The 21,955-nt window shown below is 42.2% G+C and overlaps 1 protein-coding gene across 1 annotated transcript; it reads left to right on the top strand.

Annotated features, from left to right (window-relative positions):
* The first annotated feature begins 2,297 nt into the window (after positions 1-2,297).
* LOC141772768 (NUAK family SNF1-like kinase 1) lies at positions 2,298-20,357 on the top strand. The gene is made up of 7 exons (XM_074644163.1): positions 2,298-2,994; positions 8,270-8,390; positions 9,934-10,085; positions 11,559-11,624; positions 15,743-15,862; positions 16,361-16,493; positions 16,639-20,357. The coding sequence occupies exons 1-7, from the start codon at positions 2,698-2,700 to the stop codon at positions 17,844-17,846; spliced, it is 2,097 nt and encodes a 698-aa protein (XP_074500264.1). The 5' UTR covers positions 2,298-2,697; the 3' UTR covers positions 17,847-20,357.
* The last annotated feature ends 1,598 nt before the right edge of the window (positions 20,358-21,955 follow it).

The following is a 21,955-nucleotide window of genomic DNA, read 5'->3' as shown; positions in this document are numbered from 1 at the left end:
TGTCTCTTTCGCTCTTTAAACTACGTCACCACAACACTTTCTCTGAGCATTTACTGTTGGATGGACCGCGGATGGATTTACATTGTAGTTAACGGAAAGCTCGGCGCGTCTCATTCCGCCGCTAAAGGGTGCCTTGTACCACCAACGGCCGTGACAAAGGGTCAGTATTTGACGCCCTGGGAATAAGAACGGGATGACACTTGAAGTGAAGAATGTTTCAGATTAGCTTAATTTTTCTTTAAATATATATAAAATAGTTTTTAAACTAAGACCATCCTACCATCTGAAGTAATGAAGGAGAGTGTTCTTGGTCATTAACCATTTAATATTGACTTTAAGACATTTAGGTGAAATCCACATTCAAAAGCCACCAAAAGTTCAGTTAAACAAAAGATAGTAAATTAGACAGTAATCACTTTTTATCTTTATAAAAGCTTATTGCTGATTGGTAAAGCAGAAATAAATGATTCATTAACTGTAGTACTGACATTTTAGTCATAGCAAATGACAAACCTATAAGCAAGTCTTATTGTATAGTGGTCCTGTAATCCTATAACCACTCTTTGCATGGTCTTCATACGGTTATATATGGGGTAATGATACCAGTTGCCCCATAGATCAGCAACTTTTTGATGTTTCTTTAGGTTTGTGGGTTTTAAATAAAACAAATTACTTCAATCTTGCAGTCTTGCCAACCAACATTACTCTCTTTCTCCATGACTTCAAAGGCTCTGCCTCCTCCCAATTTCTTCAAAGTCTTCCAGGATTTATATTGTTGCGGCCGCCCATTCTCTGGTGCTTGCTGTCGTTTCCCCTTTTCCCTGGTGTTTTTTTGGCTGAATTGCTGAGTGACTGGAGGGTTATTCAGTTCACCTGTTGCGCAGGGTGTGTGTGTGGGGGGGGGGGGGGGGGGGGGGGGGACGACTGGCTCTTAAATGATAGTTGAGAGCAGTTCACTAGATATTCTCAGAGCTAAACTAACTCTTCTGCAGTGTGTAGTGAGCGTGCGTTCACGTCTAGAGGTGGAGCGAGACAGCGAGAACGCGCGCACTGTTTGAGTGAAGGCAAGCAGGTAGAGGAGCGGGGACTCCAGCCACACGTGAACGCGCATATGCGAGCACGCATATGCGTACGCTTAAAAAGTTGCAAACAGTCCCTTTAATTGTTTGTTATTTTATTATTTTGTGGATGGGAACTGGTTTTCAGTCTTCGGCCTGATTAACTACAGTCTGGGGAGAATCCGTACCGCCACAATGTTTTTCTGAGCTTACAGCATGGCAATGCATCAACAAACATGTCTGACTGAAGCGGTGGATTTAGGGGTGAGTGTCTGACCCGCATGACATTCCTTACATGCCACCATCATCCCCTGAGTCGTAAAACCCAAAATGATCCCAAATTGAGTGTGACACGTCCGGGATGTTACTGTGAGAGCCGGCTGTGGAATGAGGATGGTAAATGGACTTGCATTTATAAAGCGCTTTTCTAGTCTTCCGACCACTCAAAGCGCTTTACACTACATGTCAGTATTCACCCATTCACACACACATTCATACCATTATGTACATGGACTGTGTATGTGTTGAAACGTCTGTTTCTGTGAAACTGTTTCCCTGTCTGATGTGGAATTGTGTATTATTGTTGTTGATGCTTTTTTAATTTAGTGTTTGTAACTGCAGTTGGACGGAGTCCAGGAAAAATTTCCCCACGGGGACAATAAAAGTATATCTTATCTCACACTGATGGCAGAGGCTAATAAGGTGCCAACTTTGCCCATCAGGATCTAATCTAAATACTCATTCACACACCGATGGCTATGCCTTCGGGAGCAATTTGGGGTTAAGTGTCTTACTCAAGGACACATCGACATGTGAGCAGCCGGGGATCGAACCTCCGACCTTCCGATTGGTGGACAACCTGCTCTACCATCTCAACAGCTGCCTCCGTTGAATGAACAGCCAATAGGAACGCTCTCTCTCTCTCTGAAATAACCTGTGACTGGCCAAAGTCTCCCCTCTCTAGATTTTTTTCTAAAGCCTGAAAACAGAGCCATGAGGAGGTGCAGAAATCTAGGTTTCTCTCAGAACACTTGAATTACAATATGCTGAAAGGTTATTATGGAATTTTTGCCCAATGATGCCGAAAATATTCTGCCTACTGCAGGTTTAACTCCACCTCCAAATTACTATTTAACAGTCAAACAACATTCTTGCAGCAGCAACAAATCTTGGCACGCACACACACACACACACACACAGGGAGACTGCTGAATACCTCCCAGGAAGACAAAAGCATGAGCAGCCTATCACATTAAAGCTTTTGGTTGGAGGTTAAGAGGTCAAACATTTTCAACAGGTTAAATCATGATGTACATTTAACCACCATCATCATCATCATCATCATCATGTACTTCATTCTGCATGTTAAATATTTAAGAAAAGAAAAACCTGCTCTATCCTATGAGCCACAGCCACCCCACACAAATAGGAGGCTCCACCCATCGCTCCTGTTGCTGCTGCTGCTGCTGTGTTTCTGAGGGTATTGTAGAGGAGGAGGACTACACAGCTGCTGCTCAAACAGGGTTTTCATTAGACTACTTTGTGGCTTTGATAACACTCTATATGGGCCACTGCTTTGTCACCAACAATCTGCTTTAGCAGCTCCTGACAGGTGGTGCGCCACAGTGCGCAGAGAAGGATGGGCAGACGAGAAGCGGACAGCAGAGGAGCAATGAACACCGGAGACCGCTCCGAGCTCGGTTGTCTGCGGGTCCATCCAGCATCCAGCGGCCACCGTGCCGGTACCGGTACCGGCGAGGAGTGCCTTGAGGAGCCCTGCTGCAGCGAGGACAACCGGCAGAGACACCCAGACATGGAGGTGAAGAAGCACCAGCACAAACACAACTTGAAACACCGCTACGAGGTGATGGAGACTCTGGGGAAAGGCACATACGGCAAAGTGAAGAAGGCGGTGGAGAGAGCGAGCCTGAAGACGGTGAGTGGTGATGCAAACATATTACTTTTACATATGTGCCTCTATAGGATGCTTTATTTTCTTAAATATTTAACATGCAGAATGAAGTACATGATGATGATGATGATGATGATGGTGGTTAAATGTACATCATGATTTAACCTGTTGAAAATGTTTGACCTCAATGTTTATTATTGTTATTATTTACTTATTTATCTCACTTATTATTGTAAGTGTTGGTATTATTATTGTTATTGATATTATTATCATGACCATCATCATCATCATCATCTTTATTATTAATATTATTAATATGTATGTGTATATACTGTATTATATATATATATATATATATATATATATATATACAACCTGCTTTTATCCCCTTGTGTTGTCTTAGTTTAGTTTTGTTTTGTTTTGTTTTTGTACTTTTTTATTTGTCTGTCTCTGTATAATATATGTTGGTCTTTTTTATATATGTCCCTGCACATGTCTTCACTTGTTTTGTAATCACTTTATAACACAAAAAAAAAATGTTTGACCTCTTAACCTCCAACCAAAAGCTTTAATGTGATAGGCTGCTCATGCTTTTGTCTTCCTGGGAGGTATTCAGCAGTCTCCCTGTGTGTGTGTGTGTGTGTGTGTGTGTGTGTGTGTGTGTGTGTGTGTGTGTGTACCAAGATTTGTTGCTGCTGCAAGAATGTTGTTTGACTATTAAATATTAATTCGGAGGTGGAGTTAAACCTGCAGTAGGCAGAATATTTTTGGCATCATTGGGGCAAAAATTCAATAGTAACCTTTCAGCATATTGTAATTCAAGTGTTCTGAGAGAAAACCAGACTTCTGCACCTCCTCATGGCTCTGTTTTCAGGCTTTAGAAAAATCTAGAGAGGGGAGACTTCCTATTGGCTGTTCATTCAACGGAGGCAGCTGTCAATCACTGGCAAACTCCGATCAAATGGTTAAACTAGGCAGCGCTGATCAAATAGGAATTTCATATTCTGTTACTGTAATGCCTATTTCTCGCCTCAAATGTTTTCAGAAACATCTTGTAGTGTACTGTTTAGCTGTGAAATGAGAAAGTCTGTGACCCAGCAGCCATGTTGAGACCGGTTGAGGAAATACCAAGCACCGCCCACCAGCCGGAGCAACCTTTCTCATTTTACAGCTAGAATATTGATTCATTTTTGATCAGCGCTGCCTAGTTTGACTGTTTGATCGGAGATTGCGAGTGATTGACAGCTGCTCAGAGACGGCAATGCTCCAGCTCAGCTTTGATTGGTTGTTGTGAAATCTTGCAGATGCCATTAGGAGCACCGGAGAACACAGAGGCACATGATTATTTTCAGATTACCTGTCTCATGCACTACTGCCGTGATATAGTCACCATTTAATATTTCACTTAATCATATTTGCTCCAATTCTACCTAATGCAGCTTTAAGATCCTGGATGGCGTGTATGTGGGTATGTGGGTGAGCTCATGTGCTGATGCTGAACCCAGTTCTTGCTTCCTGTGCTGTGCCAGGCTGAGATACCTTCGGTCTGACTCACTCAGCACTTGAACAAGGGGATAGAATTACTACAATAGGTCTCCTCCAATGGGAGTCTGACCCCACATGTACTCAGACATAATAATATGATATGTTTCTGTTTAACTTCACCTTTTTGAATATCTAGGTTAAAAACATAACGTGGGTTTAAGGTCTCCAGTCAGGCTTTAATCCCTCACTCTGCTGTGATCCGAGCACAAAGAGACAGATACCCCCGTCAGCCTCAAATTCCCCTTCTGTTTCTTTAGTAAACAAACACACTGTAATAGGGATAATCTTTTTTTGCAATCAGATTGTGGAAATGAGACTGGCATAATTCCTTTGGCTGCTTTCACAGCAACTCTGAGACCTACATCTGTGAGAGAGGGAGTGAAAGACAGAGGGGAGGTAGGAGATTGATGGAAGAATATACAGAGAGGGGGGAGAAGAGGGAAATAGCTATGCAGTGTGTGTGTGCAGGGTAAGTGAGTTTAGTTGGACAAGGGGAAAATGCTGAATTCTTCGAGCCAGTAGCCAGCACATACCAAGGATTCTTTGAAACAAAACGGACATTATTTTTGGAAACAAGACCAGGGGGCTGTTGTTTGAGGAGGAGACAGTTTTAGAGCCAGAAGAAGGAGGAGGAAGAGGAGGAGGTGGTTTGAGGAAACAGTAAAGAGCTGAATTGAGTTGTTGTGCGTTGCTGCAAGAGGTGACTAATGTACAGGATGAAATGAAAGGAGCTCACTTACATTGGCTGGGAGCCTGACGCGTATTTAAAGCTGAGCCATGTCAGAATAAAAATAACATTAGGATGTTTTTGTTTTATGCAAAGTACATTTTGATGTTTATAAAAAAATCACTTCACGAGATATGTGCAGCTTTTTACTCGCATTTGGAAAGAAAGAGTCTGCTCTAGGAAAGATTGGGATTTGCTGTGAAGGCAGAGGGTGCCTGTAAAAAACAGTAACCAAGTAGAATTAATTAGACTATATTAATTACCAGATTAAAGCTGCAGTCTGGAACTTTGAGCAAATATGATAAAGATATTTTTTATAAAACTGTCACTTTATCCTGACGGTAGAGTAACACTAATGATCTCCGTCCAGACGAGCGTTTTAGGGCCGTTTCAGAAGTAATCTCAGTCCATACCACCATCACCATCACATGACCATTCACATACACTGGGCATGCGTGTGCCGGTGTAAAGTAGGGTGACCATATCCCAGCAAACCAAATGTGGGACAAAAGAGTATGTTTGTGTGGGACAATGTGAGAAACGTTACCAAGGCTGAGAGGAAAAAGCATCTGTCCTGCAGTGGTTTGACTTTTGAAAACTACAGCCAATGAAAATGTGGGACATCGTCCGGGATGTGGGACAAGGGATAAAAATGCTGTGCAGTCCCTCGTAAAGTGGGACACCCTAGTGTAAAGAGGAAGCAGCGCTGGACACGGGAATTGATGCAAAGCACTCCTCGCATGTAGGCAGTAGTAGCATTATAAAATGCAGAATTTAACTGCACAAATGCTGCTAGCATAGACAACAAGGTCAGCAACGCTTGTAACCCGTTATCAAGTGGTCGAGGCCGATGTCATTTGTTTTCTTCCGGAAAAGGATCACGTGATGGGTGTGACAAATCAGAGAAGGACACGTCATGACTGATAAGACCCAATCAAGAAGCAAACATGGGTGTTTGTCCAGACTAAAACGCAACCCCGGTGATTTAAAACTAAAACGGGGTCAGCAGTGTTTTCAAACGTCTCCATTTTAGGGGCTCAAAAACGCCGGAGTTGTGTGGACGCTAGGCATAAACGTAGCAAGAGTTATGCCTTTTAAAACGAAAACGTATTAGTGTGGATGTAAGTCCGGTGTGGATGTAAGTTTGTGACCCGGCTGCCATGTTGAAAACAGTCAAGACAAAAACAAACACTAACTACTAAACTAAAAGTATTTCCCAAAATGTCAAATGATTGCTTTAACTAAGCTGTTTGTCTTTAAGAGTAGTCATGAAAAAGTGAACCATGCTGGATGAAATATATTTGGAAACGGTATATGCATCTCTCTGTATACATTATACATACAGCATGTACTGTATGCTCCTCTACTTCACACAATAATGCAAAAGAATATCTGATTACATCAGCATGACTCACACACATAGTTACTTATGTTTCCCTACATGCATCCTGTTACAGTTACAGGCATTTTTGGCCGATATCGCACACGCAGCACATTATTTGGATGAACAATGAAACATTGTTAGTTAGAAGGATACTTTAGAGGTCATGCTTCGAGTTGACGCATACACAGCACATTTGCATGCACAAGGATGAGATCATACACACACACATACTTCCTCTGCATGCACGTGCAACTTTAAAAATGCTCTTAGTGCCCTGAGGGCTGAACAATGCCCATTGTGTCTCTCTTCTCTGTGCTCTGCTGATCAGGCCTTAATGCTCAGTCCGGGGGGTAAATCAGAGCTCAGATGGACAGTCAAATATACGTTTTTTTTGTCCTCAGTCCACATACTTTGACATATTTTATCAATTCCTTTCACCTGTCCTGATGCTACGTCCTCCCTCCCTCCTCATCCCTGCATCTTATTCTATCATCTCCCCTTCCCTTCATCACGTTGCTCTCCCAGCCATCGGGTAACTGGGTCAGAAAACATTCACAAGCATGCAAGCGTACACATGTTGCTCCCCAAAGATTGAATCTGTATGGCCTAATCTCTTACCTATTGCACCAAGCACACCTGGACTGAAAGAGATGCCACATCAGTCTGATGATGTAAGAAAAATCTTCATATTTCAGCACTTGTTCATAGAAAAGATACAAACCTAAAAACTCAAATATTCTCCTTTGCTGGATAGCGTCACATCGGTTATAGGAGGTCATTCCTGAGAGTTCCCTGGAGTGTGTTTGTGTTGTGTTGCATAACCATGGCGGTTGATGGAGCGTGTGAATTGTGTCTTCCAATGCCTCGTAGACGTTTTCTTTCCGGCAGCTGAGAATGCTGGAGTTGTGACCCAGGGTAGAGGCCTGCTCACCCATAGGGACATCGTAGGGGTTGACAGAGTTATATGATCAGGGCTATGTTAGGATGTTAGCCTTACAAAGTAGCCGCATCTTCACATTATATAAAATCTCTCACACTTTTTTTAGCGTATAGTATTTCTAAATAGGACACCTCTGTTTATTCGTCCGCCTCTGTCGTAACCTTGTATGGTGCCATTGTAGTGACAGTTACTCTATCCAAAGAGGTTTAGGGGCTCATGTTGTGTCTGTTTTGGTGTGTATGTGGTGTGTGTTCGGTGGTTTGGGGGGTTACGTTGGGGTATTAAGGAAGCAGAGTGTGAACAGTGCAGCTGTCAACCTTCTGCCTCTGAGTGTGCTCAGATCACAGGAGACCTGCTCTCACACATTCCCTCCTTAAAACCCACATAATCACCTCTAATACCCACACATTTGTGTTCGTGTGTAATTGTGACAACAGTATGTAAGTCTTTGTTTCCATGCAAGTCTATGCAAGTAATACATGAACTGTGCATTTACCAGTTCATTGTTTTGAATGACTCGAGTTGTTGTGAGGGTGGTGACGGATGATTTGGTATCACCAGGGGGATAATCTGATGCTGTTTTTCTTGCCGTGGAAGATGAGCCTCTAGAGCTCTGTTGCCAACCACCAACAGTGTGTGATTTGAACACAAAGGTTCATGTGACAAGACATGCACAGACTCAATAGCGTGTCTTCTTTCCCAGGTGGCGATCAAGTCGATCCGCAAGGAGCGCATCACCGATGACCTGGACAGAATTCACATCCAGAGAGAGATCGAGATCACCGCCTCGATCCGGCACTCCAACATCATTCGCTTCCACGAGGGTGAGACTGTAAACACAACACGCACACGTCGAACTGGCACACAAGTCCCAAATATAATTTATTATTATGATTCTCATCCCCAGCCAGATTTTTTGACTCTGAATGTGAAGAAAAAGAAAGATATAATCAGTGACTTACAGTACAGTCCAGCAATGCCCATAAAAGGATAACGCTCACAATATAATATATTTTTCTTGTAATCAACCATTCCTACTTAAAGACCAAAACCAACAATGACTTTAGTAACAATTATTCCCTTTTTGTCCAACGCCTGATGTAGCTTCTTCATCTGTGCTATAGAACACTCGATGTCCAAAAACTAGTAAAAACACACATCATTGAGACATAGAGTTGCACAGTGTGTGATATTTCTTCATTACCATGACCATGGACACTGTAGCTTACTTTGAGTTGGCCCCACATAACCGTCTTGCTAATGTAAATACACACAGTGGTTCCCAAACTTTTTCACATCTAGTACCCCTAAACTGACACAAATTAGACCACGGACCCCCATTTGATAAGATTTTGTTCTATGGTCCCCCATCTGATGGGAGTTTTGCTTTTTTTGGGCTGCCCCCTCTTATAGATTAATCGACTAATCGGTTGTTTTGGTCTTTGTCGACTAAGATTTCTTTGGTTGTTTTGTCATTTTTTAATGTTTTTTTCATGCTAAATTACTTATTTCTAAGAAATTTACGAGTACATCTCTGGAAAACACAATTTAAAGTGGTGCTTTTGTGTGATTCTTTGTGGAGAAATGTTTACAGATCTGTCAATTAAATCAACTAATCGATGCATCGACAAAATGTTGAGTGTTAGTCGACTTAGAATGTCTTTGGTCGAGGACAGCCCTGTTGCTTTTCGATATTTTATTACAGAAAGTTTATTAAAACCATGACCAAAATATGGGTCATTGTGTTACATATGGATGGAATTTTTGTGTTCTCCTTTTTTGCTGGGGACCCCACTTTGAAAACCACTGCACTATAGCACCAAATGCGGAGCAGAAAGGAGTCCCCAACAAGTGCTCCACTTACTCCTGTTTGAGTAAAGTTTGCTAAAAGCCATTTTCACAGATTTATGCACAGTATTTGGTTTGGGTCTTTTCATGGGATTTGTCTACAAAACCAAAATATAGAATATCAAGGGCTGTGCAAAGTCACCAGTCTTATCCTTACTGTAAGTAGTCTTTAGTATCCATTGTTGGATTTTTTCCTTTTGACACCTTTTGTCATGAGACATTGTATGGAATACTGTATGACTATATTTCAAATTAATTCTGCGAAAACAGGGAACCAATCCTGCACACTTATTGATCACTTGTACTCAACGTACTTAATTACAACCTTTCAGATGGTAAATCTTGATCATGTAAGAATATCATGAAACTCGTACAAGGAACCAACAGTGTGCCCGATTTGTAGTTCCTTCTTAGTTAAAATAGATGCAGAATAGCATCTCTTATTGTTGTGTAGTGAAGGTTCATATAAACACATTTTCATAATGCTGACCTGTAAACAGTGCCCTGTGTCCTGTGCAGTGTTTGAGAGCCGGGATAAGATTGTGATAGTGATGGAGTACGCCAGCAGGGGAGAGCTGTACGACTACATCCAGGAGAGGAGGAGGCTGCCTGAAACAGAAGCCCGGGGCATCTTCAGACAAATCACATCTGCTGTCCACTACTGCCACAAGGTTTGCAAACACACATACTCTAAGTACACAAATACTTTCCGCGAATACCCCGGTAGACACGTGCTGAATTGCATGTTGCGGAATTCAACTGTGAACAAGCAAATACAGTACTGGTAAATCCACTAAATCATAATCCTAATACTGCAGGGAAAACTTGACTTGCGTTTTCAGATCTCTCTGGGTTAAGAGCGCATTAAGCCTTGATTATTTTTTACAGTCACACACTGACACATTTAACAAACACGTTGTCTTCTTGCCTCCAGGAACACGTTCCTCTTTGTTTGTATTGTTGTGTACATATAATATCAACAGCTGTGCCAAAAAACAGGCAACGACATACATAAATCCCATTAATATAGATGTGTAGTACAGTAGAAGTGAGGATCTGTGCCTTGCAGTCAGCTGAGTTGGATATGAGAGAAATGCTTTTGTTTTCATATCATTCTTATTTTGGCTTCTTCATGAATCCCTCACATTAAACTGAGAGATTATCGTTCAGCTCCCGCGGCTTTGTAGTAGACGGGGAGGTGGATTTTGTGCTCCTTCATGCCCTCAAATATTGTCCCAAAATAGACATGAATGTTCCGGCATGAATGAATTATTGAATGTGCCTCTGAGGTATGCAGGGCACATGGAGGGATTATTGAGGCTTCAAAAGAAGAATGAAAATAATTCAGTTTTTTTTTTTTTATTGCTATTCTCCAAATCTGTTTATAGTCATTTAAAAGTAGCAAGAATAATAACCTGGTTAACCACATCGAATTCTTTCTTCTGCTTTTCTTTCTCTGCCTTGCATACACACACACACACCGGCTTACATACTGTACATACTGTGCACAAAACATTGTCTAAGGTCAAGGATCATTTCCTCCACTCAAGTGCTCTGAAGAGAACGTCATTAGCGAAAGAAAGGAGGCTACTCTGGCTCATTAGCCAGTGGCTTTAAGAGCAACTGACGTTTAAGGTTTCCCTGCGTCACGCGGCTTCCTGGGTGGCCACAGTTATCTGTAACGGCATTGTCTCTTCTTATGATTTAGGGAAACTCTTAAAGTGACAGTGATCCTGCAATAGGCTTTTCCTCCCATCGAACCTCCAGTGTAGTCTTCCTCACCAGGCTCCACAGCTGTCTGTGGCCTCTCGTCGGCTCCCAGGTGCTTAATGCCATCAGGGGATCAAATCGCATCTCATCAGATGAATTAACCCAAACAAAGCACTTCCTCATGCCTGTCAACGATTAAACCGCCTGAGAGTCTTTCTCAAGGCATGTCAGACACACGGCGCTGCAACACGAGGCCCGAGTGGAATGTTAATGGTTATAAAATTATAAATAAAAGACAAACGCCCCGTGTACCACAGGCTGGGTTTATATCATAAACTTCAGCCCCTTAATGTTTGCATGCAGAGAGAAGACAGCTGACTGTAAACAGGAGGGAGGAGCAGCGCAGGGACTCATGTGTCTCTGCTCTCTTGCAGAATGGTGTTGTGCATCGAGACCTCAAGCTGGAGAACATCCTCTTAGATCAAGATTTCAATGTGAAGGTAAGATCCATAAGGCATACCCACACTGTTCATGTCACTTTCCAACCGCAAAGTGTGATCATGATGCATGTTTTGGAAAATAAATGAGAGTGTCCTTCCAAAAACAAGATATTTATCCCTGGATGAAAAATAGAAATGTCTTCTGACAAAAGCATTGTTGGCCTGAGAGTAATGGATCATCCGAACACCCCCAATTGCTTTTGTTTTGCAACATAAAGGTACTAGGGTTGTCAATCGATTACCATAGTTAATCGCAACTTAATCACACATTTTTTATCTGTACAAAATGTACTTTAAAGGGAGATTTGTCAAGTATACTCTTATCAACATGGGAGTTGTCAAATGTGCTTGCTTTATGCAAATGTATGTATATATTTATTATTGGCAATCAACTAACAACACAAAACAATGACAAATATTGTCCAGAAACCCTCACAGGTACTGCATTTAGCATAAAAAAAATGTCAAATCATAACATGGCAAACTCCAGCCCAACAGGCAACAACAGCTGTCAGTGTGTCAGTGTGCTGACTTGACTATGACTTGCCCAAAACTGCATGTGATTATCATAAAGTGGGCATGTCTGTAAAGGGGAGAATCGTAGGTACCCATAGAACCCATTTTCATTCACATATCTTGAGGTCAGAGGTCAAGGACCACCTTCATGAAAATTGCAATGCCAGTTTTTCCTTGCCAAAATTTAGCTTAAGTTTGGAGCGTTATTTAGCCTCCTTCTGAAAAACTAGTATGACATGGTTGATACCAATAGATTTCTTAGGTTTATATGTTTTCAGTTTCATATGATGCCAGTATCTTCACTCTAGCTTTAAAACAGAGCCCGCTACAACCTAAAAAGCGCAAGTTGTGTTAATGCATTAAAGAAATTAGTGTTGTTAAAACTAATTTGCATTAACACGTTATTTTTACTTTAACTTTAACAGCCCTAAAAGGTATACATTTTATGACACACTGGCGGATACATTTCAGGAAGCAATCTTTTTCCACTGTTGCTGTATTTAGCATCCTTGAATGGAGCTGGTAATGGATTATCTTGCCAGCTCCAATATAAAATGCAAACAGAGTGCACATTCAGAACATACATTGGAGCACTTTCAGCCCACAGTCATTTTAATGTGTTGTTCAGCCGTGCACACTGAACCAGCACAAACATACTGCCAGGTCTTATAAAAGAACCCAGGGGTCATTCTTTGCCTTATTTGGGCATTCCTCTCCTTATATGGGAGCCGTGCACGGCCAAGGGGAAATGCAGGGAATCCATTGGCAATCGCACCAATCGGAGGGTTTTGATATAAGTATGCTCTGTGTGTCTGTCAAAAGAAAACACTATGTGCACAGACCTCAGACGCTCTTCATTCATCACAAACCTCAGGCTCACCACATCGACCTCTCACAGCATCCGCTGCAGGAAATGACAGAGCCTCTGTGCAATGCATGTGCACGTTATATCTGCACAATAGCTGCTTCATGGCAAGTGTAGAAGGCGGGCACAGCCATATAGGGATAGGGAAAATGTTTATCTTGGTCACTTTTGAAGTCACAGTTTATAATTTAACAATATACTGATACTAAATTGTCCTTTTAATGTTTGGATTACACTACTTTCCTTTCCTAAATGGCAGAAGTCTACACTTGTTTTTCTGTTTTCTGAACTGAGCGTTTTGAAAGTGTTTACTTGATGTATCCATTAACTATTTTAAACCGCTTATAGACACCGACACTTCACGTATTTCAGTACAAACAGATATACACATTCATAGCCTATGTGATTGGAAAAGTAAAAAGGAGACAGGGTTTCGCCACTATCCCGCCCCTTTAGGAGACTAGCGGCATGTCCTGAGTCTATCAACTGCAATGGGAGAAGTGAACGTGAACACAGATTATGACATCAAAGTAAATATTGGTCCCTTTCTTCACACGCCACATATCTTCCGAACATTCTGACACTAAAATGGCATTTTTCAGACGGACAAATCGGGAGACAATGAACTTATTAACTAACTAATTGTTTGAGACCTTTCTCTGTCTCAGCAACACTCTTATGAGATCTGGCCACTAATGTTGGCGAATGCCCTCGCTAACTAATTTTCATAATGCTAAATGTGTCTGTTAGCTGTGTAAATATCTAATGTTAGCAAAAGAAAAAATAAATACATTATGCAAATGTTATCCAATCTGCTTTCATCCATCCACACGATGTTCGGCGAACCTGCCATGACCACGCCCACTTAGGAGACAGGAAGTGTATACCATTTCAAACCATTGGCGGGGCTTGTTATGCGTCATCTTTGGTAACGTTCCAAAACAACACACAGACGCAGAGTAAGCACTTAAAGGTACAGTGTGTAGGATTTGGTGGCTTTTATTGGTGTGGTTGCAGTTTACAACCAACTGAGTACCCCTCCGCTCACTACTCCCTTTCCAAGACTGAGTGCAAAACCGTGGTAACGCCGTTCGCCTCGCTCAGAGGCCATCCATACCATAATAACACTACTTTAGGAGCAACGGAAGTCAGACGGCGGCTGGCGGTACCACGGTTTTACACTCTGCGGCTCACGTTACCGTAGTTTTTCAGGTGTTTTAGAGAACTACGGTGGCCTTCAGGTAACGTAACAACATGAAAGGCTCACACTAGAGCCAGTGTTTAGTTTGTCCGTTCTGGGCTACTGTAGAGACATGGCGGAGCAACATGGCGAAAAACAAGACTTGATCCTAGCTCAGACAAACCAAATAGTTTTGCTGGTTACATCAAACTTCACTTTCTTCTCACATGCTATTATCACAAGAACCTCGAAAGGATTCAAAAATGGGCCCCAACAGGCTGCGAGCCACTGTAGAAAATTAACCAGCGATCTGTTTCGGTCCAGTATGTGGACTATGAGAGACGGTGGCTTCTCACAACAGTCCATGTAAATCCCAGGCACATTACAGGAATCGCTTATATGTTTAGAGGAAAAGAGTGTGTTTAATACAAGCAGTCGACACTGAAGAATGTCACTGCCAAACCACTGAAATGAACACAGGAGCCTCACGCAGATGTATCTTTGGTGGCGGTAAAGAGATTTACACTGCGGGACACACAAGGTAGCTTGTAGAAAGTAAAGCTGTATAAACTGCTCAACTAACATGCTCAGTCTACACATCATTATTGCCGCCGTATGTATAATATCAACTGTGAGCTGGCTTGTATACACAGTGCCATCTCTGTCTCTGTTCCACGGAAATAAAGCTGTCACGCTGAGTATTTTTAACACCGGAGGGGCCGATAGTGAGCTGGTGCTCATGTTAATAATCTCTTCAGATAGAGAGGAGCCTCGGTGTGTCTGCGTATGGCGCTCGCAGCCTCGAGTGAGTGATTGTTTTCCGTTACGTGAGCATAAGCAGCCTGATGTTTTTGGCCCTCTCCTCTTCCCTCACTCACACTTGCACTGGCAAAAGCTCAGCACACCTATTTTTGGCTCCTTTAAAAGGAATTGTTTTGAGTTATTGTGTTTTTGCCACATGGGTAAGGAGTTTGCAGTACATGCTCACTGAAAAGGAATCTGGATTGCGTGAGTGAGGAGTGAGTGTGTGTGTGTGTTGAAGTGAATGAAGTTTATAAAGGGTTCAGTGTTAACTGATTAGTCCGTTTATGTCATGAAGTTAAAGTGTTGTGTTGTCAGCTGTTATATAATCTGTCACTGTCTCATAAACCCTTTTGTTTATTTCACACAAACATATGAACACACAGATACACATGCTGGACTTGTTTTTTTCTGAGATATGGGTTGTTGTTTTGTATGTATTAACTGCTTTATTGGTCACATTTTTAGCATCACGTAAGCTTCATGGCCTTTTATCTATTGATAGATCAATTGCATTGAATACTTTGTTTAATTTAGTGGCTGGGCGGCCCCCTGAGTTACACTATAGTGTCCTTTTGGAATATGTGTTACTACTACTACTGTTGTGGTAGTATGTCTTTCATATGTTGTCTGCTGAAGTTTCTGTTTTATTATAGATTAATCTAGTCGTATACTAGCTCAGTAGCAGCAAGGGACACAAAATACTTAAAATCACACTGTAATTTATGTTCTCTTTTTCTCTCTCTGACTTTGCAGCTGGCTGACTTTGGCCTTTCCAATCATTTCCAGAGGGGCATTCTGCTGCAGACGTACTGTGGCAGTCCGCTCTATGCGGCCCCGGAGATAGTGAAAGGACTGCCCTACCAGGGGCCAGAGGTGGGTCAACACCATAGACTGTATATCAGAAGATACAATTTGCTTTGATGAACAGAAAACCCACTGTGAAAGAGTTAAAGATCTAAGACGAAAACACAGACAACTCCCAGACAGGCCCTAAACAAAGCATACCCTGCTTTATGGTCTATTTGACTCTAAATGGGACCATAATTTACTAAATGAACATCATGCTGTATTGAAGAAGACTTGAAACTAGCAATTGAGACCATAAACTCATGTTTACGATGTTTACTGAGGTAAGAAGTAGGATAATTTTGTCATAGATTTCTATACAATCAGACTTAAATTGCAACCAGAGGAGTAGCCCCCTGCTGGCTATTAGAAAGAATGCAAGTTTAAGGCACTTCAGCATTGGCTTCACTTTTCAGACCCGGAGTTGCCCACTGGTCAACACACTTGATGGTTTCCTCAGAAGAAAATTGTCTTTTTTTGTGCATGACTTATCTTCATCATTGAGTGTGTTTTTGTGTGCTATAGGTGGACTGCTGGGCACTGGGGGTGTTGCTGTATGCGCTCGTGTACAGCAGCATGCCGTTCGATGGGGCCAACCACACCGCACTCACACAGCAGATCAGCCAAGGTCGCTACCGCCGGCCCAACCCCCCCTCAGGTAACAATGTTCATGTCTCCATCAGAACTATATTTACATTTCTATTCACCAGAATGTCCCATTTGATTCTTTCTAGTATCCTGTTAATTACAATGTTTTAGTCACCTTGGCTGCTATAAATAACTGTTGTCTCTGTTCCCTCCAGATGCCTGCGCTCTTATCGACTGGTTGCTGACGGTGCGTGTGGACGAGAGGGCTACGATAGAGGACGTGGCCAACCACTGGTGGGTGAACTGGGGTTTTGAAGAGAGTGTGTGTGACTGCCCTTCATCTCCACACCAAGAATGCCCCTCCCCCCTGCTGGCTCGCTACATCGACTGGCAGAATCGGGTCGCAGCTACCGGCAACATGGCCGTTGACCCAGCGTGCCTATCCTCAGACTCCTCCTGTCCACCTCAGCTATCTCCCCACCCCTTTTACTTCAGCCTACCTCTGAAGAGCGATCGCGGAGGAGGAGGAGGAGGAGGTGGAGGAAGGATACGTGGAGGAATGTCAAGCCTGAGGAAGTCACGCAAGGAGAATACAATTCCCCAGACTGCACTGGGAGCTTGTGGTGGCATTTGTGCAACGGCAGCCTCTTCCGCTGCGATTTCCTCCCCTTCCACCATTGAAAGAAAGAAACCCAAAGGTATTCTAAAACCCCAGAGGAGTTTTGACTCAGTCTTTCACAGCCCTCCTAAAGAAATCTCTCCCTCCCAACCTTGTCACGCTGCTCCCCAGCCTTTCCGAACACATACACTTGCCCACATACATGCTGATGTCCTGTCCACCAGCCTGCCGCCTCCCTCTACGTTCAGTCAGCCCTCATCCAAAATGCCCAAGAAGGGGATACTGAAGAATTTGTACGGAGGGGAGTCAGGTTATGACTCATCCTCAGACAGAAGGAGCTCTGGAGCGGCAGTTAAGGAGGGGGGTGATGCAGGTGATTTGTGCTCCCACAAACAGCACACTTGCCTCCCAGCGGCAGAAGACAGCCCCACCATGCGAACAGAGGCAGTAAGAAGAAGGAAGGGGATTTTGAAACGTAACGGCAAGTTCTCTCGCAGTCTGGATCTCCCTGATGACCACCGCTCAGCCCCCACGATGTTCCCCGAGGCTCTGCAGCAGCTCCTCCAGGCCACAGGGGGCGCCGAGGGGCACCGTAGCCGCCCCTCTAGTGTGGTGAGCGAGGACAGCCTCTTCTCCTCTGATTCCTTTGACCTACTGGACCTCAGCGCCCAATCACGTCGCAGGTTTTTCTCCCGGGGACTGCAGCACAGCGCCGGCAGCTCTGAGGAGGACCTGGAGCAGCTGAGAGCGGAGGCAGACGGAGTTAGTGGAGACGGCGAAGGACAGAAGGAAATGCTAACGTAAGACTAAGGAACAATGGAGACATCGAAGGTGATGAAAAATTAGTTGAACACCAGTTCTTCAGTTCACTTTTCTGTGATAATCAGTGCCTGCCATCTTGAAAAGACTTTAATGAACTCTGGGAGGGTTACATCTCGAGAACGAGGACTCTACCGTGTATTGTACTGTCAATGTAAAGCACCATTTCTTGGCATATTTGTTTGCACTGAATGATAAATGAGACTGTTCTTTGCCATTTCAATTGTCTTCTGAATGTGAGACAATGCAGAGTGACTAGATACTAAGTGACACCTAAAGGGGATCCAGTGTCTGCCCAATGCAGAGATGGGACCTGAATGTGGCAGAATGGACAGTCTGTTTTATGAACTCACTCTGACCTCACCTGCAATAGGTTTCTTTTCAGATCAGCCTTGAAAGTCTGAGTTAGCACTGCAGGTTTTTGGAAGTGAGGAGAAGTATAACCGAGTGCCATCTTGGATATGTGAATCCATGTGTCAGTATGTCAATAGTGACAATAAACCAACAAGACATATTAAGTGTGTTTCCATCCACCCGCTTTTATGGCCATTTTGCACATAAAGAGGAAATGTCGAAAATTCTGGGGAAAAATCAAAATTTTCAGCTGAGTTGGAAAAGTTTGTTCATCGACAAAAGCAAAATGTAACAAAATGTAATTGAAACAGACTTGGTGAATAAATCATGACGGACATGAAGCGTGTGAGATGAAAACATCAGATCTGTGTGGACCGATGATGAGACTAACACATGAAACAAACATAAATGCTGCATTTCCATTGTTTTCAAAGTTTGACTGGCGCTCTTTTAACTACGTGATCTTGTTGCACCTTCTTCTTCTTTTTTAATGGTCATGTTTAGAAGATAACCCACAAATTGGAAAACTCTGGTGAGATGGTTAAGGTTAGGCATTGACTAATCTCTATAACAGATTCTGTAGGATCTGTTGGCAACAGGACAAGATTTTGGCATCGGAGGCGTTCAGGTTTCCGTTTGTAGTCTGAGTAGTATTGACCAATCATGTTCCAGCAGGTTTTGGTTGAATGCAGGTAAACAGTCTGTGTGGAGAACAAAAGAGGCGGAACACTTTGGCTGAAATAATTTTGCTTTTTATTGGTTTAAAATTAGCTTGTAAACTAGCTACTTGTGAAACAAGGTTGTACACGTCGTCTCTCATCTGCAGTCCCGCATCTCAAGTTGCTAATTGGACTGTAAACAATGAGCAGCGCACGGAAGAGGAAGTGTTGGCCCGCATATCCGCTGGCTGCACTGGAACCCCAGATATACAGCCCCTTGCCCCCAGAGGCTTATCTGTCATCAGGCCGATAGCCGCTGGGTTCCGAGACTGGGCATTGACCTCGAATGATTAAGGTCAGCATAGGTCTCGCAAGAGTTTTTGCAATTTGTGGGTTACCTTCAAGACACAACCGGTTTTAATGGCACCCGACTGGAGAATTAGCACCATCAACTGTTTATCTTGATGCGCTCAACTCTTAATATTCGCACAGCGGCAGTGGATGGAAATGCACATTAACTCACATTTTCTGGAATTAAAATTTGTGCTACATTTAGATGGAAACCTGACTTTAGATGACTCTATCGTAAGGATAAATTCAGCTAAACTGAAGCGTTCACGGTAACATTTTACCTTATTTTATACATCCTTTAGAAGAAACATTTAATAAATGGGTTATAACACACTATAATGTAGTTGTAAGCAGATATAAAGACATTTTTAAATGTTTTAATTTGCAGTATTTGTCAACAATTATAATTTCTCCTAAAAAGACATTTTATATTATTACAACTGTGTTTTACTACATTATCTGTTTCTACATCCGTCTCCACCAGGAGTTATTGTTGCTGACAAATACATTAATTAATGTTTACATTAACATTATAATGCGTCGTAAACCATTAAATAAATGTTTATATATACTGCCTATAAATGCTAAACAGGGTGAATTACCTATTTCATCACATTATTGAGTATATTTGTACACAGTGTGATAGCAGATGGATCACATTGCATTTCATCGTGACACCACCAGTGCTGCTGTGGACATTTAAACGTATGCAGTAGATGTATGCAATTTTGAAATTTCATATTGTGAGAAAAGAATTCTGTTATTTTGTTCACAAGCGTTTAATAAATTTTTGGGGGGGATGTGTGGGGTTAAATAAATTATGTGAACCTGAAAACTTTCCAGTTTTTCTGGTGAGAGAACAAGAAAAGCAGCAGGAGATGAGCAGTGAATTGAGCACATACTGCAGCTTTAAAAAGATAAATATTATGAGTCATGTGTCTCCATAAACACAGAGCTCTATTTACCCTACACACCATTTTCATCATGGTTCATGTACTTAAACAAAAACGCATTTGAAAGAAGAAAACACTCAGCAGAAGAGGTAAGATATGGCTTTATTATTTATTATGACTATAAATTTAGTATTTAAATTACAGAGTGGTAATTTGAGAATAAATGTTTTTGAAATCCAGTCACTTCACTTTTTATTTGATCATTCTGTATAAAGAGACGGATTAATACATCAACTGTGCAAAACTACTTGTTGGAGAACAAAGTAAGCAATGAGGCACTGAGCATGATGGCCCTTTTCCTTTGTTTCCTTTATTGGCTTTCACTAAATACTTTTATAAACAAAGTGCGTGTGTTGTGCAGGCTTCGCCTCTGTCTAACGGAGAGAGCCCATCTTAGCTGTCAGGTAAAAACATATCTCTAGGCCATGTTTTAATACATATTCAAGAATTAGATTTTCCTCCATGGATTAAAAATCCATGTGTTCCTTATTTCCTGGAAAGCTGCCCTTTTGGACATACAAGTTTCTAGATGAAACAAAGCAAAGCTCACCAGCAGGTCTTGTTTAGATGTGGAGAAGTCTGGTATGGCTGACATATACATGGGGCTTACTTTATACCACCCACTTGCATGATTTTAACTCATCTAAGTGCCCCTCCTGGTGCGATACATGACTTTAATGTTAGTGGTTGATTGATGGCAGCAAAGGACTTTGTTCATTTGGCCAGTGGTGGATGAAGTCCAGAGCAGACGTCTGATTGTGCCGGTTCAAAACAGTCGTAATCTCCTGTCAGTCACCCAGGGACCGCTCTGCTACACAACAGCTGCCATTTAATTTATGTTTAGCTAATATTTACACTGCAAGAACATGACAGGCAGCTGGTGTAAAAGTAGAATTACCTCCTCCAGGTGTATGCCTCCGCCAACCAGTCAAGTTGCAGTTTACATTAATGTCTGTCCGAAAATGTCATCACTTCATCATGTTATCATTATATATTTGTGTGAAATTGTCATAATTAGCATATGAATTATTGAGTGATGGCCAAAAACGTGTTTTGTGAGGTCTAAGTGACCTTGACTTTTGACCACCAAAATATATCCTTGAGTCCAAGTGGACTGTGGACAAATTTGGATGTTACGGACGGACGGACATCCCGAAAAAATACTGTGCGTTCCAATACCCATACTACCATACTATTCAGTATGCCAGGAAAATAGTTGGTATGTCCCAATACATAGTATGTCAAATGCAGTATGCCAAAAATACCAGGATATCCGACATCATCCGGTCGCATTTTGCAGAATGCAAGCCGGCGTATGTCCCAATTGCATGCATACTACATGCAACGATACTTTGTAAGGGCAGCTGCAGTATGTACTAAAAGTAAAAAGAAAAAGTATGTGATTTGGAACGTAGCCATAATGCCTCTGGCCACGGCTGTCGCCGGTGCAGAGGTATAAAAAACAGTAGATGTGATCCAGGCTATGTGGTGGCAGGTTATGCATTTTCTCTAATACCTCAGCATTACTTAACAGGTTGGATAAAAGACAGAATCATTGCTGTATATGGGATTGATCTGGTGATAAAGTGCTCTATTTGAGGATTTAAATAAGGCTATTTGATTAAAGTCACTGTCATCAGTTTTCATACAAAATAAAAGTAGCATTTTTTATTAGTATTTGTTCTCTTCCAGATGGGAAATGTTAAGCTATCGTACCAGAGGCTTAAAATCTTCGTATTTTGAGGAAAATTATTATACGTGAGTCAAAACCACGAGA

The sequence above is a fragment of the Sebastes fasciatus genome, chromosome 8, assembly GCF_043250625.1.
Source record: "Sebastes fasciatus isolate fSebFas1 chromosome 8, fSebFas1.pri, whole genome shotgun sequence".
NCBI classification, from domain to species: domain Eukaryota; kingdom Metazoa; phylum Chordata; class Actinopteri; order Perciformes; family Sebastidae; genus Sebastes; species Sebastes fasciatus.
The sequence above is the reverse complement of the archived record's forward strand: the minus strand, read 5'-3'. Positions and strand labels throughout refer to the sequence as shown.

What these genes read in the sequence shown, in the direction of transcription:
- LOC141772768 (XM_074644163.1), top strand. Translation starts at nt 2,698, where the DNA reads ATGGGCAGACGAGAAGCGGACAGCAGAGGAGCAATGAACACCGGAGAC. An exon ending in AGAGAGCGAGCCTGAAGACG is followed by an intron (nt 2,995 to 8,269) that starts GTGAGTGGTGAT and finishes CTTCTTTCCCAG; the next exon opens with GTGGCGATCAAGTCGATCCG. An exon ending in TGCCCTACCAGGGGCCAGAG is followed by an intron (nt 15,863 to 16,360) that starts GTGGGTCAACAC and finishes TGTGTGCTATAG; the next exon opens with GTGGACTGCTGGGCACTGGG.